The following is a 22649-nucleotide window of genomic DNA, read 5'->3' on the forward strand; positions in this document are numbered from 1 at the left end:
TTTGCTAGGCTATGTACTAGAGCTGCACGGTTAATCGTTAAAAAATCAACCTCCCTCACGATCTTATTTTGCCATTTCTATGATTCAGTGCAGAGCCGTGTCTGCTCAGAGCTTTAAAAAAATAAATAGATAAATAGCAGCCGACAAATGTTTATCAGCATTGCTCAGCGCCGAGAGATAAATATAAATATTGTATCATTTGCTTCTTTTAGTGCCCGTTCACATACGAGCGATGCTACTTCACACAGCGACCTCCGAGGTCGCGGTGCGAGCAGCGCGCCGCGACCTCGGAGCGGCCGCCACGGACTTCATAACATTGAAGTCTATGGCGGTCGCCTCCTGGTCACCCCAAAGAAGCTCCGGACCCTTTTTCTAAGTCGGAGCGACTTGTGTCGCTCCTATTAGAACGGGTCCGCAGCTTCCCTATGGGGGGCGACCTACGGCGACCTGTGAGGCGACCAGGTCGCCTCACAGGTCGCCTTAGTGTGAACGGGGGCTGAGATCAAAGGGATGAACTGCGGTTGTAAATCATGGCAGTTTAACCACATAAAGACTAAACCTTTTTCTGATTGTTGCTTATAAGTTAATTACTTCAATACCAGGCACTTTCACCCCCTTCCTGCCCAGGCCAATTTTCAGCTTTCAGCGCTGTCACACTTTGAATGACAATTGCGCGGTCATGCTACACTGTACCCATATGAAATTTTTTTATTTTTTTCCACACAAATAGAGCTTTCTTTTGGTGGTATTTAATCAACACTGGGTTTTTTAATCTTACAAAAAAAAAAAAAAGAGAAAATTTTGAAAAAAAAAAGTTTTTCTTATTTTCTGTGAGTAAATTTTGAAAATAAGTAATTTTTCTCCTTCACTGATGTGCGCTGATGAGGCGGCACTGATGGTCACTGATAGGCTGCACTGATGGGCACTGATGCAATGGCACTTATGGGCACTGATGAGGAGATACTAATATGCCGCACTGATGGGCACTGATAGGTGGCACTAATAGGCGGCACTGATGAGCACTGATAGGCGGTACTGATGGACACTGAGAGGTGGCACTGATGGGCACTGAGAGGCAGCACTGATGGCATTGTGGGGCGGGACTAATGGACACTGATGGGCAGCACCATCAGTGCCCACAATCAGTGGGCACAATAGTGCTGTCAGCCAGTGCCTAGATGAGCAGGCACTGATGGGCACTGACTGGCAGCATTATGGGCACTGATTGTGGGCACTGATGGTGGCACTGTTTTTAACTTTTTTGTAATCAGGGCACTGATGATCAGTGCCCTGATTACCTGTCCTAGTCTCCGCTGTGAGGAAGAGCCGCTGATCGGCTCTCCTCGCCTCACACTCTGACAGTGTGAGGCGAGGAGAGCCGATAAACGGCAATTCCTCATTTACATGTTACCGGCTGTGATTGGACACAGCCGATCACATGGGTAAAGAGCCATGTCATTGGCTCTTTACTGAGATCGGGGTCGCACCGTGTCCTAGTAACATCGGGAGAGAGGCTGTTATGGTGCGTCGCCAAATAACAGCGTCCAAGAATAATAGCTGCACCGCTCCGCCGTCATTTGAGGGTGGGAGGGCAGTATGTGGTTAAAGAGGAGCTGCAGTTTGCTCACATAATTTGTAATAAAAACCCATTTGCCATTCTGAAGCTTCCCTCCAACCACTTTGCATATTATTTTATATATACTGTGATTTTGTACTTACCAAATATGCTGTAGAAATCTCCCTCCACTAAGTCTGGCTGCAGCCATTTTAACTGTGGTCAGCTGAAGCTGCTGACTGTTGAATTCCTGGATTTACACAGACACACTCTGTTAGGAAAGGAATCACCATTCAGCAACAATAGAACGCTGGAGGCAGAGCGTGTGTGTCACCACGCCCATCTCCCCAGCCCTGGCCCTATATAAGACGCTCTTCCGGTGTGCTCCGGTGCTGGTTTATCGTCAGCTCCTGTACCCGTGACCTGTCCGTTTACCTGTGTTCCTGTTTTGACCCGGCTTGCTTCTTTGACCTGTCTGCATCTTCTCCCTTGATCGACCTCGGCTTGCCTGACCACTGGCCCCATTGAGCTTCTTCCAGGAGCCGAGATCCCTTTTGGAAGAATATTTCCCTTATCTGAGAAGGAATTAGAAACTCTTCGGACTTATGTCAACGAGAACCTGGAAAAGGGGTTCATCCGGCCCTCGTCCTCCCCAGCTGGCGCTGGAATCTTCTTTGTTGAGAAAAAAGATGGCACGTTAAGACCCTGTGTTGATTACCGGGAACTCAACAAAGTTACCATCAAAAATCGTTATCCTCTCCCCTTGATTCCAGAATTGTTCCAGCACTTCCGGTCTGCCTGGGTCTTTACCAAATTAGACCTCCGAGGAGCGTACAACCCTATTCGCATCCGAGAAGGGGATGAGTGGAAAACGGCGTTTAGAACCCGTTTCGGCCACTTCCAATATCTGGTCATGCCCTTCGGGCTGTGTAATGCCCCGGCCACATTTCAACATCTGGTCAATGACATTTTTCGAGAGTTCCTGGACAACTTCTTAATTATGTACCTAGATGACATCTTGGTCTTCTCCTCCACCCTGGAACTCCACCGGATTCACATCAAAAAAGTATTAACCACCTTAAGGAAACATGGGCTCTATGTGAAACTGGAAAAATGTGAATTTGAGAGGAAGTCCATCCAGTTCCTAGGGCTTATCATTTCAACTGAGGGCGTCTCTATGGATCCAAAGGAAGTAAAAGCCATTCTGGAGTGGCCAGCCCCCACTGATAAGAAGGGAGTTCAGCGATTTGTTGGCTTCGCTAACTTCTACAGAAGATTTATAAAGGGATTCTCAACAATTATCGCACCCATCACCCAACTAACGCGCCAGCAGATTCGCTTCAGCTGGTCACCGGAGGCTCAGTCAGCTTTTGATAAATTAAAAAGCCTGTTTGTGACCGCACCTATTCTTCAACACCCGGAACTAGCCTTACCTTATATTCTCGAAGTGGTTGCTTCGGAAGTAGCCACAGGGGCTATTCTGTCCCAGCGACAAGGCCCGAAGACCCTGCTACACCCAGTAGCTTTCTTCTCTCGGAAAATGTCACCCCCAGAGAAGAACTACGATGTAGGGGATCGGGAACTTCTGGCTATTAAATGTGCTCTAGAAGAATGGAGGTACCTGCTTGAAGGCGCGGCACACCCTATCATGATATTCACGGATCACAAGAATCTAGAGTATCTCAGGACTGCTAGACGCCTAAGACCTCGGCAAGCCCAGTGGGCTCTATTCTTTTCACGCTTTAATTTCCATATTACCTACAGACCAGGATCTAAGAATGGAAAGGCGGACGCCCTGTCCCGAATGTTTCCGGACACTCCCAGCACGACGGAGCCCAATACCATCTTATCAGCTCAAAACTTTTTTTCTGATCCACACTGACCTACAGTCCACAATTCAGCAAGCCTCTACCCAATGTACTGAACTCGAAGCCGGTTCTCTAAATAAACAGGAAGGATTCCTCTGGCACCAGGAAAACGTTTTTGTTCCTACACAAGTGAGATTGTTGGTCCTTAAAACCTTTCACGACCACAAACTCGCTGGACATTTCGGGGTAAAAAAGACCTACGAACTTATCCAACGCCGCTTCTGGTGGCCTAAGCTACATCAGGAATGCAGAAGCTATGTAAATTCCTGCATCAGGTGCCAACGTAACAAAGGGGCTAAAGTCAAATCATGGGGCCTGTTAAGACCATTGCCGATTCCAGAGCAGCCCTGGAAAGGTCTGTCTATGGACTTTATAGTTGAGCTACCACCCTCAGAGGGGTTTTCCACCATCTTGGTAGTCGTGGACCTACTCTCAAAAATGGCTCACTTCTTGCCCATGAGGGGCACTCCCTCCGCCCTGGAAACAGCCAACACATTTATCAAAGAGGTGGTCAGGCTACATGGACTTCCAAATAATATAGTGTCAGACCGAGGTGTTCAATTTACCTCTAGATTTTGGAAGGAGCTCTGCAAGTCCTTGTCGGTCGAAGTGTCCCTGTCATCTGCTTACCATCCACAAAGTAATGGGCAAATAGAGAGAACCAATCAAACCCTGGAACAGTACCTCCAATGTTTTTGCACCAGCTCTCAGGACGACTGGACCTCCCTGCTTCCATGCGCAGAATTCGCCTACAATAATTCCATACACTCCGCAACCAACCAAACCCCGTTTTGGGCTAATTATGGCTTTCATCCTTCTTTTTTGCCTAACTTGTATCAGGAAATAACGGTTCCCGCAGTCCATGATCGGCTAGCAGCCATTAAAACTAATTTCCAGTTGCTACAAGACAATATTCAAAAAGCACAACAGGACCATAAGAAATTCTTTGACCTCAAATGGAAGGAGAACCCAGTGTACAAAGTTGGAGATTGAGTTTGGCTCTCTTCAATTAATTTGAAGCTATCCTGCCCGTCCAAGAAATTGGGGCCAAGATTCATCAGTGTAATGTTCTGGTACCTCTGGTACCCTTGTCTCCATATTTCTCCTCTCCTAATTGCGTCCCATCTTGTGTAACAAGGGACGCATATACCTTTAAGACCGGATGACATCATTGCCGAGCGCCGCTATGAGCGGCTATTTCCGGTTTGCTCTCACTCATCGCTCGTTCAAACTGCATGTTCACCGCACCTACTCCTGTGAAGTCGGAGCTGCTGACATTCTCCCTTGCTGAACTGAAGCCGGAAACCTCGCTGGTGATCCGTATCTCGCTACGGGATCACCCCTCTCCAATGGACACTGGTACTCCTAAACCTATCTAAGTGATAAGTACCCCGCAGGGGATTCTTACTAACCAATCTCCTACTGTCATCTACTGCAATTACCAAGACTATCTGTATCTATCTATTCACTATCATCTGTATAGACTGTTAGCTCTTGGGACTACCTTCAACTATCCTTGCACTAGATTACTCTGTCTAAGTATACTCCATCTGTGTCCTCTTACCATCTGCACTATACTTGACATCAGAACCTATCTGCTTTACCATCACCTGCAACTCTCCTAATACTACTTCTAGTGCTCACCATACAATAGCCTGTCTCTCATCTATATATCCTCATATATTCTATCCCTCAATTAACATCTATTAATATATATATGGTATATAACAGGCTGTACACGGTGATGAAGTCCTGAGAGTTGGATATGTTTGTTCAACAGATTCTCTACAAGGCTACTGAGTGTAATAATTCTGCAGCTGTAAATCCATCCACTAACAAAAACGCATGAACGTTACAGATTGAACGAGCCATTAAAAAAAATATGGATTCAGCAGAATTATCCACTCATGTACTACAATTAAAACAGCAAGTAGATGCATTGATCCTTGCACTTACAGAGGTACAAAATGAAAATCAGACCTTGAGACAGCAGCTTGGCCGTCTCACACAGCCTCCTGCTGCTCAGCCCCGTGAGCCTAAGATAAACCCTCCTATAGTGTTTTCTGGTGATCGGAGCAAATTCCGTGAATTTAAAAACGCATGTCGATTGTTTTTTTTGTTAAAACCTCTAACCTACACCACTGACCAAATTAAGGTTTGTACCATCATCTCCTACTTAACGGGTGAACCTCGGGCCTGGGCAGATGCTCTCTTTGAAAAGGATGATCCACTCCTTAATTCTTATCCCTTATTTCTAGCACAACTTGCTAGTTTATATGAAGACCCCAACAAGCAGAGTACCGCTGACACCCAATTACGGGCCTTAAAACAAGGAAGGAGACCTGTTGAAGATTTCGTGGCGAATTTTAAAAGATGGTCCCCTGATTCAGGGTGGAACGACACATCTTTGCGAACGCAGTTTATATCTGAGGCCGTTAAAGACGAGCTCGCCCGAGCGGATTTACCTGGCACTCTAGAGGGACTGATACAGACCAGTATCAATATTGACAGACGACTACGAGAAAGAAAGGCTGAGAAGATGGGTTCACCATTTTCCAGTCCTTCTCGGATGTTGCCTGCTGACCCTACTCCTATGGAAGTAGGAATGATACGTCCACCTCTGACCCTTTCTGAACGTGCCAGGAGGAAAACCGAACATCTTTGCATGTACTGCGCATCCCCGAATCATTTGGTAAACGGCTGTCCTCTTGTCCGCAGAAAAGAGGGTGAGTGTTCAAATGTCTTGCTAGGGGGACTCACAACTTCATTTTCTAATCCTTATCTTTTTGTTCAATTACAGTGGGTACGGAAAGTATTCAGACCCCCTTACATTTTTCACTCTTTGTTATATTGCAGCCATTTGCTAAAATCATTTAAGTTCATTCTTCTTCCTCATGAATGTACACACAGCTCCCCATATTGACGGAAAAACACAGAATTGTTGACATTGTTGCAGATTTATTAAAAAAGAAAAACTGAAATATCACATGGTCCTAAGTATTCAGACCCTTTGCTGTGACACTCATATATTTAACTCAGGTGCTTTCCATTTCTTCTGATCATCTTTGAAATGGTTCTACACCTTCATTTGAGTCCAGCTGTGTTTGATTATACTGATTGGACTTGATTAGGAAAGCCACACACCTGTCTATATAAGACCTTCCAGATCACAATGCATGTCAGAGCAAATGAGAATCATGAGGTCAAAGGAACTGCCTGAAGAGCTCAGAGACAGAATTGTGGCAAGGCACAGATCTGGCCAAGGTTACAAAAAGATTTCTGCTGCACTTAAGGTTCCTAAGAGCACAGTGGCCTCCATAATCCTCAAATGGAAGACGTTTGGGACGACCAGAACCCTTCCTAGAGCTGGCCGTCCGGCCAAACTGAGCTATCGGGGGAGAAGAGCCTTGGTGAGAGAGGTAAAGAAGAACCCAAAGATCACTGTGGCTGAGCTCCAGAGATGCAGTCAGGAGATGGGAGAAAGTTGTAGAAAGTCAACCATCACTGCAGCCCTCCACCAGTCGGGGCTTTATGGCAGAGTGGCCCGACGGAAGCCTCTCCTCAGTGTAAGACACATGAAAGCCTGCATGGAGTTTGCTAAAAAAAACACCTGAAGGACTCCAAGATGGTGAGAAATAAGATTCTCTGGTCTGATGAGACCAAAATAGAACTTTTTGGCCTTAATTCTAAGCGGTATGTGTGGAGAAAACCAGGCACTGCTCATCACCTGTCCAATACAGTCCCAACAGTGAAGCATGGTGGTGGCAGCATCATGCTGTGGGGGTGTTTTTCAGCTGCAGGGACAGGACGACTGGTTGCAATCGAGGGAAAGATGAATGCGGCCAAGTACAGGGATATCCTGGACAAAAACCTTCTCCAGAGTGCTCTGGACCTCAGACTGGGCCGAAGGTTTACCTTCCAACAAGACAATGACCCTAAGCACACAGCTAAAATAACGAAGGAGTGGCATCACAACAACTCCGTGACTGTTCTTGAATGGCCCAGCCAGAGCCCTGACTTAAACCCAATTGAGCATCTCTGGAGAGAGCTAAAAATGGCTGTCCACCAACGTTTACCATCCAACCTGACAGAACTGGAGAGGATCTGCAAGGAGAAATGGCAGAGGATCCCCAAATCCAGGTGTGAAAGACTTGTTGCATCTTTCCCAAAAAGACTCCTGGCTGTATTAGATCAAAAGGGGGCTTCTACTAAATACTGAGCAAAGGGTCTGAATACTTAGGACCATGTGATATTTCAGTTTTTCTTTTTTAATAAATCTGCAACAATGTCAACAATTCTGTGTTTTTCTGTCAGTATGGGGTGCTATGTGTACATTCATGAGGAAGAAGAATGAACTTAAATGATTTTAGCAAATGGCTGCAATATAACAAAGAGTGAAAAATTTAAGGGGGTCTGAATACTTTCCGTACCCACTGTAACATTGCAGTGGGACCAAACTAGGATCACCACCAAGGCTATGATTGACACCGGATCTTGTGGAAACTACATTGACATTTGTTTTGTCTCCCTTAATAAAATACCTATTGTTTCAAAACCCAAACCTGTCTCCGTTAGTTTTATTAACGGTACCCCTTTATCCTCTGGTCCTATCACCAGTCAGACACAGGCACTTCTTGTAACTGCTGACGAGTCTCATGTGGAGACCACCACCTTTGATGTATTAACTTCACCACATTTTCCAATCATTTTGGGACTTCCCTGGTTACACATACATCAACCAATCATCGATTGGAAAACAAGAACGTTAGCCTTCTCTTCTCACTATTGTGAGACGACGTGTAACCTCCCCACACATGATAGGATCCTGTCTGTACTGCCGGATGACATTATTCCTAAGTGTTATCAGGATTTATCGGAGGTTTTCCTTGAGAAAAACGCTCAAATGCTACCTCCCCATAGGGACTATGATTGTTGTATCGATCTACTCCCTAATAGCAAGTTGCCTTTCGGACATGTTTATCCTCTCTCACAGGATGAACTCTCTCATCTTAAGGAGTATCTGGATGAGAACTTGGCAAAAGGATTCATCCGACCTTCTACTTCCTCCACTGCTGCTGGGCTCTTCTTCGTCCGCAATAAGGACTCTAGCCTTAGGCCTATCATTGATTTCAGACAATTAAATGCCATCACAATAAAGGATCGTTATCCTTTACCCCTTATTCCTGAACTTATCGAACAGGTGCGTGGGGCTTCTTTCTTTTCAAAATTGGACCTAAAAGGGGCATACAATTTAATTCGAATCCGTAAAGGGGATGAATGGAAGACGGCATTCAGAACCAGATACGGACTGTTTGAGTACCTTGTAATGCCATTTGGGCTATGTAATGCTCCCGCAGCCTTCCAACGGTTTATAAATGAGATATTTCGAGACTTGCTTGATGTTTGTGTGGTAGTATATTTGGACGATATACTTATCTATTCTCATTCCTTACCTAAACACATAAAACATGTGAGACTTGTGTTGTCAAGACTACTTGCACATAACTTATATGTTAAATCAAAGAAATGTTTGTTTCATAAAGAGGAAGTACTATTCCTAGGGTATATTATATCTAAAAGTGGAATCAAAATGGACATGAGCAAAATATCCTGCATTCTGGATTGGCCTGTGCCAACCACTCGCAAAGCATTACAAAGGTTCCTAGGATTCTCTAATTACTATAGGAAATTCATTAAGAACTTCTCTGCGATTGTGAAACCTCTCACACAACTTAGAAACACGAAGAAACCATTTAATTGGTCAAAAGAAGCAAATGGAGCATTCTCTCTGCTGAAATCAAGCTTTACTACTGCCCCCATACTATGCCATCCAGACCCATCCCTTCAATACATCTTGGAGGTAGATGCGTCTAATATGGCAGTAGGAGCAGTTCTCTCACAACGACCAACAAACACCTCACCTCTTCACCCAGTTGCTGGATCGTTATCCTTTACCCCTTATTCCTGAACTTATCGAACAGGTGCGTGGGGCTTCTTTCTTTTCAAAATTGGACCTAAAAGGGGCATACAATTTAATTCGAATCCGTAAAGGGGATGAATGGAAGACGGCATTCAGAACCAGATACGGACTGTTTGAGTACCTTGTAATGCCATTTGGGCTATGTAATGCTCCCGCAGCCTTCCAACGGTTTATAAATGAGATATTTCGAGACTTGCTTGATGTTTGTGTGGTAGTATATTTGGACGATATACTTATCTATTCTCATTCCTTACCTAAACACATAAAACATGTGAGACTTGTGTTGTCAAGACTACTTGCACATAACTTATATGTTAAATCAAAGAAATGTTTGTTTCATAAAGAGGAAGTACTATTCCTAGGGTATATTATATCTAAAAGTGGAATCAAAATGGACATGAGCAAAATATCCTGCATTCTGGATTGGCCTGTGCCAACCACTCGCAAAGCATTACAAAGGTTCCTAGGATTCTCTAATTACTATAGGAAATTCATTAAGAACTTCTCTGCGATTGTGAAACCTCTCACACAACTTAGAAACACGAAGAAACCATTTAATTGGTCAAAAGAAGCAAATGGAGCATTCTCTCTGCTGAAATCAAGCTTTACTACTGCCCCCATACTATGCCATCCAGACCCATCCCTTCAATACATCTTGGAGGTAGATGCGTCTAATATGGCAGTAGGAGCAGTTCTCTCACAACGACCAACAAACACCTCACCTCTTCACCCAGTTGCTTTCTTTTCAGTCATTAAGTAGCCCCGAGGTGAACTACTCAGTAGGTGAGAAGGAGTTATTAGCAATAAAACTGGCGTTAGAGAATTGGCGACATCTACTTGAGGGCACTCAATTGCCAATTCTGATATATACTGATCACAAAAACCTTCAATACCTTCAGACTAATAGAACTCTTTCCCACCGGCAGGTACGGTGGTCGTTATTCTTTCTGAGATTTAATTTTTTAGTGACTTACACGCCCGCAGACAAAAATAAAAAAGCGGATGCACTCTCACGACTAGCCGAGAAAGATTGTACTGAGGTTCCCTCAGTTCCTATAATACCACTTGAACGTATTATCGGAGTCGTTCGCTACCTGAAGGAGGAGATTTTGCACAGCATAGGATTGGATTCACCTCCACCACAACTAACTACTGACGCAGAAGGCTTCCTCTACTACAACGATAAACTATACATACCCCCTACTATGCGAACCAAGATCTTAGAATTGTCGCATGATGTACCTATGGCAGGACATATGGGTATGACTAAAACTCTCAATCTACTCACTAGGCAATTTTGGTGGCCAGACATGAAGACAACCGTAAAAAAGTTCGTTTCATCTTGTGATATCTGTGCAAGGTCTAAAATTGACAACACGAAACCATCGGGGTTACTTTGTAGTTTACCGATACCCCAGGTTCCGTGGGAAGTGGTATCCTTAGACTTCATAGTGGAACTACCACCTTCCAAAGGATTCAACACCATCTTGGTGTCAGTGGACCATCTGACCAAGATGGCACATTTCACTCCTATCCGAAAACTACCTTCATCCAAACAAACAGCGGAATTACTTGTGAAACATGTCTTTAAGTTACATGGTATTCCAAAAACACTGCTGTCTGACCGTGGTTCACAATTCATCTCAAAGTTTTGGCTAGCTCTATGTCAGATACTGCGAATAGAGTGTAACCTTACTTCTCCCTACCACCCTCAGACCAACGGACAGACAGAGAGAGTTAACCAGTGCATTGAACAGTACTTGCGTTGCTATACTTCGTATCTACAGGACGATTGGGCAGATCTCCTCCCGCTGGCGGAATTCGCCTATAACAACGCTACTCATAGCACTACTAAGCAAAGTCCGTTTTACCTGAATTATGGGTTTCATCCCACACTCCTTCCTCCACGTACCTTGCCATCAAGTAATCCAGTGGCATCTGATTATCTTGCCCAGATAAAGGATTCTCTGGGATTACTCAACAATACCATATCCCATGCTCATAGCCAACAAAAAAAGTACTACTACCTCCGTAGGAAACCCTCTCCCCAATATGCCATTGGGGATTTTGTTTGGCTTTCTACAAAAAATCTGAGACTAAAAATCCCTAGTAAAAAACTTGGACCTCTATTTCTGGGACCTTTTCCAATAGAGAAGCTTATTGGAAAAGCTGCAGTACAACTCACATTGCCAGTAGACCTCAAGATACATCCTGTCTTCCATGTGTCTCTACTGAAGCCCCATGTTCCTAACCAAGGAATAAGGCCTACTATCTCACCTCCACCTCCTGTACAAGTGGAAGGCGGGGAAAAATTTGAGATAAAATAAATTTTGGATTCCCGTTTCAATAGAAGAAGATTCCAGTATCTTGTACGATGGAAGAACTATGGGCCCCAAGATGACACCTGGCTGGATACCTCCGATATACATGCCCCTAGACTGATTAGCAATTTCCACTCGAAATATCCGGAAAAAACAGTTCTAGAGGCCTTCCGGAGCCGGCCTTAAGGGGGGGGTACTGTAATGTTCTGGTACCTCTGGTACCCTTGTCTCCATATTTCTCCTCTCCTAATTGCGTCCCATCTTGTGTAACAAGGGACGCATATACCTTTAAGACCGGATGACATCATTGCCGAGCGCCGCTATGAGCGGCTATTTCAATCGCCGGTTTGCTCTCACTCATCGCTCGTTCAAACCGCATGTTCACCGCACCTACTCCTGTGAAGTCGGAGCTGCTGACATTCTCCCTTGCTGAACTGAAGCCGGAAACCTCGCTGGTGATCCGTATCTCGCTACGGGATCACCCCTCTCCAATGGACACTGTTACTCCTAAACCTATCTAAGTGATAAGTACCCCGCAGGGGATTCTTACTAACCAATCTCCTACTGTCATCTACTGCAATTACCAAGACTATCTGTATCTATCTATTCACTATCATCTGCATAGACTGTTAGCTCTTGGGACTACCTTCAACTATCCTTGCACTAGGTTACTCTGTCTAAGTATACTCCATCTGTGTCCTCTTACCATCTGCACTATACTTGACATCAGAACCTATCTGCTTTACCATCACCTGCAACTCTCCTAATACTACTTCTAGTGCTCACCATACAATAGCCTGTCTCTCATCTATATATCCTCATATATTCTATCCCTCCATTAACATCTATTAATATATATATGGTATATAACAGGCTGTACACGGTGATGAAGTCCTGAGAGTTGGATATGTTTGTTCAACAGATTCTCTACAAGGCTACTGAGTGTAATAATTCTGCAGCTGTAAATCCATCCACTAACAAAAACGCATAAACGTTACAATCGGTCCTTTTGAGGTCAAGAGAGTGGTTAATCCTGTGGCCTTTGAATTGGCCTTGCCCGGCTCTTTCAAAATTCACCCAGTATTTCATGCCTTGTTACTTAAGCCAGCGGTACCAAGCCCCTTCCCAGGAAGAGAAGAGGTACCACCTCCTCCAGTTTCAGTAGAAGAGGAGCCTGAATTTGAGGTTGAGAATATCTTGGATTGTCGACAGAGGCAACCGTACTCAATACTTGATTAAATGGAAAGGATATCCTCTGGAGGACAATTCATGGGGAACATTGAGTAACATCCACGCCCCTAAACTTTTGAGAGAATTTCACAACAAATTTCCAGAAAAACATGGTCGTTGGGCATCCAGAGGCTGCCCCTCGGGGGGGGGGCACTGTCAGGAAAGGAATCACCATTCAGCAACAATAGAATGCCGGATGCAGAGCGTGTGTGTCACCACGCCCATCTCCCCAGGCCTGGCCCTATATAAGACGCTCTTCTGGTGTGCTCCGGTGCTGGTTTATCGTCAGCTCCTGTACCCGTGACCTGTCCGTTTACCTGTGTTCCTGTTTTGACCCGGCTTGCTTCTTTGACCTGTCTGCATCTTCTCCCTTGATCGACCTCGGCTTGCCTGACCACTCTTTGCTCTGACACCCCTGCTGGATCTCCTGTGTACCGACCTTGGCTTGGATCCCACGGACTCTCTCTTGTCTTGCCCCTTTGCTACCCCCCACTTGGCTCATTACTTCCGGACTGATTAACTGTGTATGACCCTCGGCCTGGCATTAACCTTGTGTCTTTTTCCACTGAGAACCTTTAGATCTCCTGGAAGCGGTCCTGGGTGTCCATACCATACCATCCATCCGGATTTCACCTGCATTCAGTACTCCTTGGGACGTGTCATCTCCTGTCTCACCTCCAGGGGTGATCCCCGCCTCAACCAAGGTACCTGACACACTCACACCACTGCTTGCCAGCACATTTCTCCTCTCTGGATGAATACACATAGATTTCTGCAGTCTCCTGTTATCTCTGCTCTCATACAGCCCCCTCCAGCTCTGCAGTTATCATTGGCTTTCCTATGACTCATCCCTCCTCCCTTGCTGGCAAACTCTCACTAAAGTTAGAGAGAAAGAGCTGTGCATGATGAAAGTAGCCTAGGCTAATTACCAGACAAGAAAGAGGAAGTGGGCTGTATAAGGTATTTACTGGCAGAAAAAAATGTTTTACTATCTAAAATTAAAACAACAAGGGCAGAGGATTTAATAGATGAAAGATGAAAAAATTACTGAAGAGCAGCTTTAAATTCAGTATTTTTTGCTAGAAAATTACTTAGAACCCCTAAGCATATATATATTTTTTTTAGCAGAGACCCTAGAGAATAAAATGGAGGTCGTTGCAATATTTTATGTCACACTGTATTAGCGCAGCAGTCATTCAAACGCAATTTTTTGGGAAAAAATACACTTAAACGAATTAAAAAATAAAACGTAAAGTTAGCCCAGATTTTTTGTATAATGTAAAAGATAAGGTTACGTCGAGAATCGTGATCTTTATTCCAAGCAAAAAAATTCTCATTTTATCCAGAATAGTGCAGCTCTACTATGTACCCTGTTTTTTTCCACTGTACTCCTGTTGGAATTACACTCCACTTCTTCCAATGTCGGTTGTGCATGATATCCATTGGTGCACGTACGATCTTGAGGGTTTGATTCATGACCACTAGCTGGGGGCTTCTATTGGAATGGATACTACTGTATATATGCAAATACAACTATAGGAACATATGACCTTCATGACCACTTTATTGTAATATATACATGTACATAGTTTCGTATTTTATGGTCTTCGGTGTCCAGAAATCACAATGGCCCACATCTACATATACAGTGATACCTAGGTTCACGAACGCTTCTGTTCACGAACAACTCGGTTCACGAACAGAAAAGTTCATAAAAATAAGCTCCAGGTTCGCAAACTCCGCTTCAGTTCACGAACAGGAGCCGTGGCCATTTTAATGCTATTTCCAGGCTGTCACATGGTCGTGACTTCCTGTAGGAAGATCGTGGAGAGAAGAAGAGACACAAAAAGAAGTACTGTGAGTACTGTGAAGACACTTTTTGCTTTTTGGTGTGCTTTTTAGCACATACAGTATTGTACTGTACTACTGAAGGAGATCCCCCTGATGTCCTTATGGAGGGGAACAATAACCGGATTTACATTGAACCCTATGGGAAAATGTGCCTCGGTTCACGACCAATTCGGTTCGCGACCAGAGTCAGTTCACAAATTAAGTTCATGAACAGAGGTATCACTGTATTTCTTTGCTTTTGTAGCATGATATTTTTCCCCCACATGCAGATTACCATTAACCATATTTTACACCTATAGTGGCTTGACTTTCATTATTTATATACTGCTTTTTTACACATATATACAAATTACATATGGGATATTTCTTTTACCCTTTCTTATTTTCTTTTCCGTTTTTTTCATATACTGATTCTATATTTCTATTTTTTTTTTTTTATGTTGAATATGTCATATTACTTGGCCATTATATATTGTTTTGGTTTGCTCAGTTATCGGTTTGGTCCTTAATTATTGTTTTACTTGTTATTTATTTTGACATTTATTGTTGCAATTTCTCTTTTGAATTACTCACCTGGAGCGGCGCCTCCCCTTGTTCCTGGCCTTTATTAGCTTTGTTGCCCTTATCTGGACACTCTCCAGTTGCAGCAGTTGAAGCAAAGTTTTGTACAGTGGTAGAAAGATAGTCCTATCTCTAGAGTAAATACCCTTTTTATTGCATGCCAGTAGTCTGCGCGCTTTGCTTCCTGCAGCTTGGCATTGCATGCTATGGCTAAGCCTGTGGTCCACTAGAACCACAAGACCCTTTTCCACCCTAGCTTCCCCCAGAGGTTCGCCCCCTAGTGGGTAACTTGCAATCCTTTTTTTTTTTAGTGACAAAGTACGTTACTTTACATTTATCAGCATTAAACCTCATTTGTCATGTAGTTGCCCATCCCTTTATCAAGGTCTTCCTGTAAGGTTGCTATATCCTGTTGTGAAGCTATTACCCTGCATATCTGTGCTTCATCAGCATCAACAAACACTGAGATTGCTCTATTTATTCCAACCTTGATATCATTTATGTACAAGTCAAACAGAAGTGGTCCAATGACTGAGCCCTGGGGTACCCCGCTCACAGCTCCAGACCATTCTGAAGATACACTATTTATCACAGCCCTTTGGGCAAGTTCCTGTAACCAGTATTCTATCCAGGTACATACATCATCGTCAATGCCAACAAACCTCAATTTGTAAATTAAGCATGTATGGGGGTACTGTATCAATTCAATATAGGCTGTAGTATCCCATGGCACAAACGGACCTCTTCTCCGTGGTTCTCCAGGTGGTGGGCAGCTTGTCAGAGGGTAGTGATCCCCAGTGGTGGCTGGTGCTCAAAATTTTTTTTGGGGGGGCGCAAACAGAAAAACTCGAATAGGCATTGCTTTGCGGCAAAAAACGCGTCAAAAAATTGCATGACTTTGAGGTCACAAAAGTGTGAAAGGGGCCTTCAGTAATCAAAGTAGAATGTGCGCCCTTTCAATCAGAGTTACTACAGCGTGCCCTCATTCAATGCAGAGTTACTACAGCGTGCCCCCATTAAATGCAGAGTTACTACAGCGTGCCCCCATTCAATGCAGAATTACTACAGCGTGCCCCCATTCATGCAGAGTTACTACAGCGTGCCCCCCATTCATGCAGAGTTATTACAGCGTGCCCCCATTCAATGCAGAGTTACTACAGGGTGCCCCCCATCAATGCAGTGACCAGCATTTCCCCCATCAATGCAGTGACCAGCGTGCCCCCCATTAATACAGTGACCAGCATGCCCCCCATCAATGCAGTGACCAGCGTGCCCCCCATCAATGCAGTGACCAGCATTCCGTGTCCCCTTCAATGCAGAGAGACTTACCTCATCCCTCAGATAATCAGTGCAGCTCTTGCAGTTAATGTCCCTCCATTTTGGTCACCAAGCTGTCCTTTTAGATTAGGAATAATGGTCTAGCTAACCTAGCGAAGTTCTAGGAGTAAACCATCCGGTCCTGGGGATTCATTCACATTAATTTTCCCAGTCTCGTTTGAACATTGACCTTCACTATCCATTTGGGAACAATGATTTTAGCAGGGGTAAAAAAAAATATTTCAAGGATTCCAGCGGGGTAAAAAGATTGAGAATGGCTGCTCTAGAATCTGAAAATTCAATGTATTAGGCAAAGCCGCACAGCTACTGAAGTGATATCCACTTGCTTCTGGGTCCCATGCTGAATGGCTGCCCTGATGCATTTTGAACACAGGAGGTTGGCTGCCGAACATGGTGCCATTAAATTAATGCAAATCATTGTCTGATTGGATGAAGTGGAGAGTGTTACATCACTATGCCCACATGTCCATCTTGCCCAACTAGAGAATGTTTTGCATTCATTGAGAAAATGCAAGAATCAAAGAGTAAAACAGGGTAGATGGTGCATGGGTGAACGAGACATTTTCTTTAAAAGCAACAGCCTGAAATAAAGTCTGGCAGGGACCACAGTTTAACAACAGGGATAGCAGCACAATCCAGCACGAACAAAAGGCAGCTTCTAGGATAGTCTCTGGATAGCATAAAAACAAACAGCAGAAGTGCCACTCTGAGTGCAGTATGAGCAGTGGTTTTAATATAGCAATCAATAACTTAAATTAAGTAAAAGGTGTAGCTGTACGTCAAACCCTCCAGGAATCAGGGGAGGCTGCAACACAGCCAGCATATCTGGGCGCTTTGAGGAAGGAGCCATGGGCTGCTCTGAAACGCGTTAGCCACGCCCATTCAATGCCCCCTACGTTGAAGTCACGCCCACACAAGGAACTTGGTGGTGTGCGCACACGCAGTCTCATAGCCGGAGCAGTCAGCTGGAGTGACGTCACTTACTGAGCATGCGCAGTAAGTTGGATGCATTTTTCGACGGGAGGCATTATTCGACACGACACCAGGAAGTCTTCTGTTCCGAGCGGACATCTGTGCAGATTGTGCTGCGCCCGGATATGCTGGATGTCTTGCAGCCCCCCCCGATTCCTGGAGGGTTTGACCTGGAAGCTAGTGAATATCACAGGAGTAGCAGTGTCTACTACAGTGATTTTCAGCTTCTATTGGGATCCCACAGGTATACACAGTTACATTGATCCAAGCTGGAGGCGTCCATACTGTAATCTGTCGGTGCTTGTACACTCACCTGGCTGGCGGGAAGCCACAATGATGAGGCCACAACATGAGGGAATTGGCGGCATTTTTGCAAGTTATCTGAAAGGAAATAAAATATATAAAATGTCAGCCTGTGTGACATAATACAGACTACCCCCAGAACCCTCTTCCCTCCTTTATCACTTATTGCTGACTCTAAGAGCCTGCATGCGTTCAGCTATGTATGTCCTCAACTGGGTGGTCATAATGTCAGGCAAAGCCATCTTGTATGTGTTCTATGCACTAGGTACATAAGGCCTTTTTTAAAGCTGAACTCCTGGTCAACATATACAATATGTTCTGGTCTGACAATAAAATATCCTTAACATCTAAATCCATGAATCCATGAATGCACAGTAGCTGATAATAGCTGTGGAACTTCTTCCTTTGTTGCTGCTGTATTATCCTTCTGCAATGTGGACAGGGTTAAACTTAATATTCATTCATGCAGAAGTGCAGCGGCCATTTTTAAGGAGACCACTTTGTAATGCTCGTCTATGGAGTGTCTCCAGTGCAGGATGCAGCCATCTTGGCTGGATCTGATTTGATCCTGGAGGACAGTGATTGGCTGGTGCAACAGAGCAATGAGAAGTGTGTCTGCAGGTTGCTAAGAAGAATGAAGAGGACTGTCTAGAATCAATCAAGTATATAAGGAAAAGATTGGGGTGCTGGTTAGGTTGAACCCTGCTATAGCTGACCGCAATCAGATGAAATCTCAGAAGCAAAGAGACAGTACAAGGTGTGATTAGGATGCCTGGTGAGATCAGACTGCACACAAGAGTTCTCCTACAGCTTGTAAGGAAGAAAAAGAGTTAAGCTAGGTTCACACATGTCCGCGGTGAATTTACTATCCTTTTTCACTGTGAATTTCCAAAGCAGCTGTTCAGCTACGAATTCAGATGCAAATTGTTAAAGCCAGCAGCCACCATTGTCTAACAAATAGCTGGTTGTTAAGGAGTGGGCAACGAAGCTAGCCACTGCGTCCTTCACAACGGATGACTCATCAGCTGTCAGCGGGGTTCCCTGCTCCCTGCTGAACCCTGCTGACAGATGAATGTAAAAAAAAAAACACATTGCAGGCAATAAAAAAAAAATGTGAAAAAACCGGCGTGGGGGTCCCACCCAATTGGGTCTGGTATGGATTTTTGGGGAGAACCCCCATGCCAACATTTTTTTTAATGTAAAAAAATGCAGAGCTCTGTCCTGTCAGCGGGGAATGTGCTACAGTACACACAAAAACACTGGTTAGGCACACATTTAACCCTTTGAACATCCTAGATGTTTAACTGATCCCCAGCCAGTTTTATTAGAACAGGGCATATCTGTAGCACTGATCACTGTATTAGTGTCACTGGTTCCCACAAAGTGTCAGTTCGTGTCAGCATGCCTGATGCAATATCGCAGTCCCACTATAAGTCGCTGATCGCTGCCATTACTAAAATAAAAAAATAAAAATTCCAGTATATATCCCACAGTTTGTAGACTCTATACCTTTTGCGCAACCCAATCCATATATGCTTATTTAGATTTTTTACTAAAACTATGTAGAATACCACATATTGGACTAAATTTATGAAGACATTTGATTTTTTACATTTTTTTATTGGATATGTTTTATAGCAGAAAGTAAAAAATATTGTTTTTGTTTTTCAAAATTGTCGGTCTTTCTTTGTTTATAGAGCAGGAAATAAATAATAATAATTTGCAGCGGTAATCAAATAACACCAAAAAGAAAAAATGACATACAGTAAACTCAATTTGTGTATAGGGTTGTATGACCATGCAATTGTCACTTAATGTTTTTAGGGTGGAACATGAACGAGGTTCCTTGTCCTTAGTAGCCTGTTGAAGAAAAATACTAACCCCCCCCGTGAGACCTGTAATGATGTCATCCAGGGTACCTGCAAACAGGCGATCTCCTTGGAAAGGAAGATCAGTTAAGGCCTTTTTTGAAGTCTGATTCACAGACCAGCACTTGAGCCAAAAGATACGCTGAAGGACCACTGCTAAAACAGAGGTGAGCCATCAGAAGAGCTGAATCCAAAGAGGCATCACAGATAAACTGCAGTCCAGGGGAGCTGTTCCCCCTCCAGGTCACGGCGTAAGAGCTTAGCCCACTCAGTCAGGGTTTGTGACACTAGGGCAATGGTGAGCACCGGCCTTATTGCCGAACCAGGAAATCGGGAAAGGAAACACCTTTGCTGCTCTGGATGGCTTGTGAGTCCCAAAGGGTACCTTCACCTCAGTCGCAGCTTCAGCTACATCCACCATCTTTACGGTCTTACGCACAGATACAATCAGTGCATCCACCAGCGACTTTTTGTGCACGGTCGCAGATCATCCTCACTATCAGAGGGTTCTAGGCGCGTGGTTGCAGATGCAGCAGGGTGACCCACGTCCGCGGCAGACAAATCAGATTCAGGATCTGATGAGACAGAAGGGGCAGGGGAAGGTGGGGGGTTGCTTTTTGCTAGCCCATTGCCCGAAAACCACCTCCACGTGGGACACAAGGAACTCAAGGACCGCCGTCAGTGCATGGATGGATGGTTGGGACCCGGAGGGACCCGCAGCCTCAAAGAGGGGATCAGGTGGGGAAATGTGCTCCAAATACTCCATGAATCACAGGGGGGACCCCACAAAAGGTGCAAAACACTATTATGGGACAACCCCCACCACGCTGGCAGCACCACCCAATCGCCAGGCACAAGGCACAAAGGGATCCTCAGCAGAGAGGGAGAGAACCCCACCAGACTCACCACCCGCAGAAACAAGCGCCTGCAGCCACCAGGATAATGCACTACACATGTGGCAATCAGGGAGTAAAAGCATCTAGGAGTCAGCACCAGGGGATGAGGAGGGGCTCCCACTGCCAAAATCGCCGCCCACAGGGCTCCACTGTCATGGCTGCCGCTATTTCTAATGGCAACAAACATGGCCGCCATGTATAGGAATAGACAGGCTACAACAAAATGATGGCTCTGTGCAGCAACACGAGGCATATAGAGACCCAGGGGATAGACTAGGCCTCAGACTAGGCCTCAGGGACAGATCCAGGCCCAGCTCCCATTGCTAGTATGCGCCCTGCCCCCACTCCAGTAACAGTGACCAGACTACCCAAACAGCACCAACATATGTTGAGGGGAGGGGGGGCAGGTGAGGGTCCCTGTAAGGGGGGGTGCCAGCGGGAAGTAGAGGAACCCGGGGGGTCCGACCGTCCCTAAGAGTGGCCCACGTTCGCCCCAAAACCCTCCAGGGGGAGAGGGGGGGACAACTACTCACCATACCAGGAACCATGCGGGCACCGCTCCGGACAGAACCCCTCTCCGTCAAAATGGGGGGGGGTGTCGGGCCAGGAGGAACGCTGGGACTTGGGCCGAGACCCGATCATATGCGACCTCGCAAGGCATTTAACTCACAGGCCAGCCCCCGTCCAGTGGTGCTGAGGTCAGCGCGCACTCGCTAACCGGACAGGGGTGACCACTGGATCTAGATTATACAGTCCGTCGCCCAGTCTGACAGTTGATTATAGATCTCACAGTAAAATGGCAGGAGACAAAATTTCTACCTAAAAAGAAAAAAATTTGCCAGGACCAAAAGATCCCAGCAAGGAACTAGGTTCTTACTCCTGACTAGGTAGAAAAAAACTGAGTGACTAAGAGAGAGGGATTATACCACCTGTGACTGCCCATGGGTGTAGCCAGAATTCTTTTCTGCCTAGTGTCCTACTCCTGTAGGGGGCAGAATAACCCAATGGTTATAATACCAAGATCTGTGTCTGTCAATGAAGGAAAGAGAAATATATATTTTTTTACCAATTTTCCTTCGGTAATAAAAAAATAAATAAAAATCTGGAGATATGCGTTACCAAATGAAAGTCCAATTTGTCCTGAAACAAAGCAAGTTATAATCCACCTGGATGCACATAGTAGTTGTGATGATATGTACAGATTTATTAACACATGTCAAAGTAGCAAAATTGTGTTGAGACATTAAGATTTGTTTTACCCTCCATCAATAAGGGTCCTTTCATACGAGCGGTCCGCTTTGCTCAGTGGGAGATTCCTCCGCTGATCCCCGCTGAACAGGTGGATGACAAGTGCACAGTGAAGCGGAGACGGACAGAGTCCTGCTCTCCTCTATGGGGGAATTGGGTGAAAATGGACCGCCTGTCTGTTTTCACCCGATCTTTTCCGAACCGATCCTCCAGATGGATGGAAAACAGGGTCACCATCAGTCTGGATTTGGCGCACAGGATCGGATAGCGGCAGGTGTCAGTGGAGATGTCACCGCTGACACCTGCCGTTTCATAGGCCATCCCAATTAGGTCCGCCTGAAAAAATGACAGCTCGTGTGAAAGGGGCCTAAGGGGTTAAACTGTATGAAAACAAGTGGACTGAAGCCAAGATGACTCAAACATTTTTCTGCAGAAATTGAATTCCTTTCCTACTCCCAGCAGCGCTCTCTCCAATGGTACAATCACTCATGACATTAAAGGTTTTATATCAGTGATTGAAGATGTGACAACAATTATGAGTCACGGTCAGGACTGCGGGGAATGGCAGCAAATCCAGGTACAGACCAAAAAAAAAAAGGACCTTGTGTATAAAACAGGAGTCAGTGTATAAGTAGTCAAATATTAAAGGTTCAGTCCA

At 44.9% G+C, this 22649-nt stretch overlaps 1 protein-coding gene across 1 annotated transcript in view; it reads right to left on the reverse strand.

Moving 5' to 3' along the window:
- LOC309550064 (uncharacterized protein) overlaps positions 1-18057 on the reverse strand; it is a 206288-nt gene extending 188231 nt beyond the window's left edge. The window contains exon 1 of the mRNA XM_082250530.1: positions 17990-18057. Coding sequence (XP_082106656.1) covers positions 17990-18044 — 55 coding nt within the window. The 5' untranslated portion in view covers positions 18045-18057. The remainder of the gene's footprint in view (positions 1-17989) is intronic.
- Positions 18058-22649: the final 4592 nt, after the last annotated feature.

Source organism: Pelophylax lessonae, assembly GCF_965119305.1.
Source record: "Pelophylax lessonae genome assembly, chromosome: 1".
Taxonomy (NCBI): Eukaryota; Metazoa; Chordata; class Amphibia; order Anura; family Ranidae; genus Pelophylax; species Pelophylax lessonae.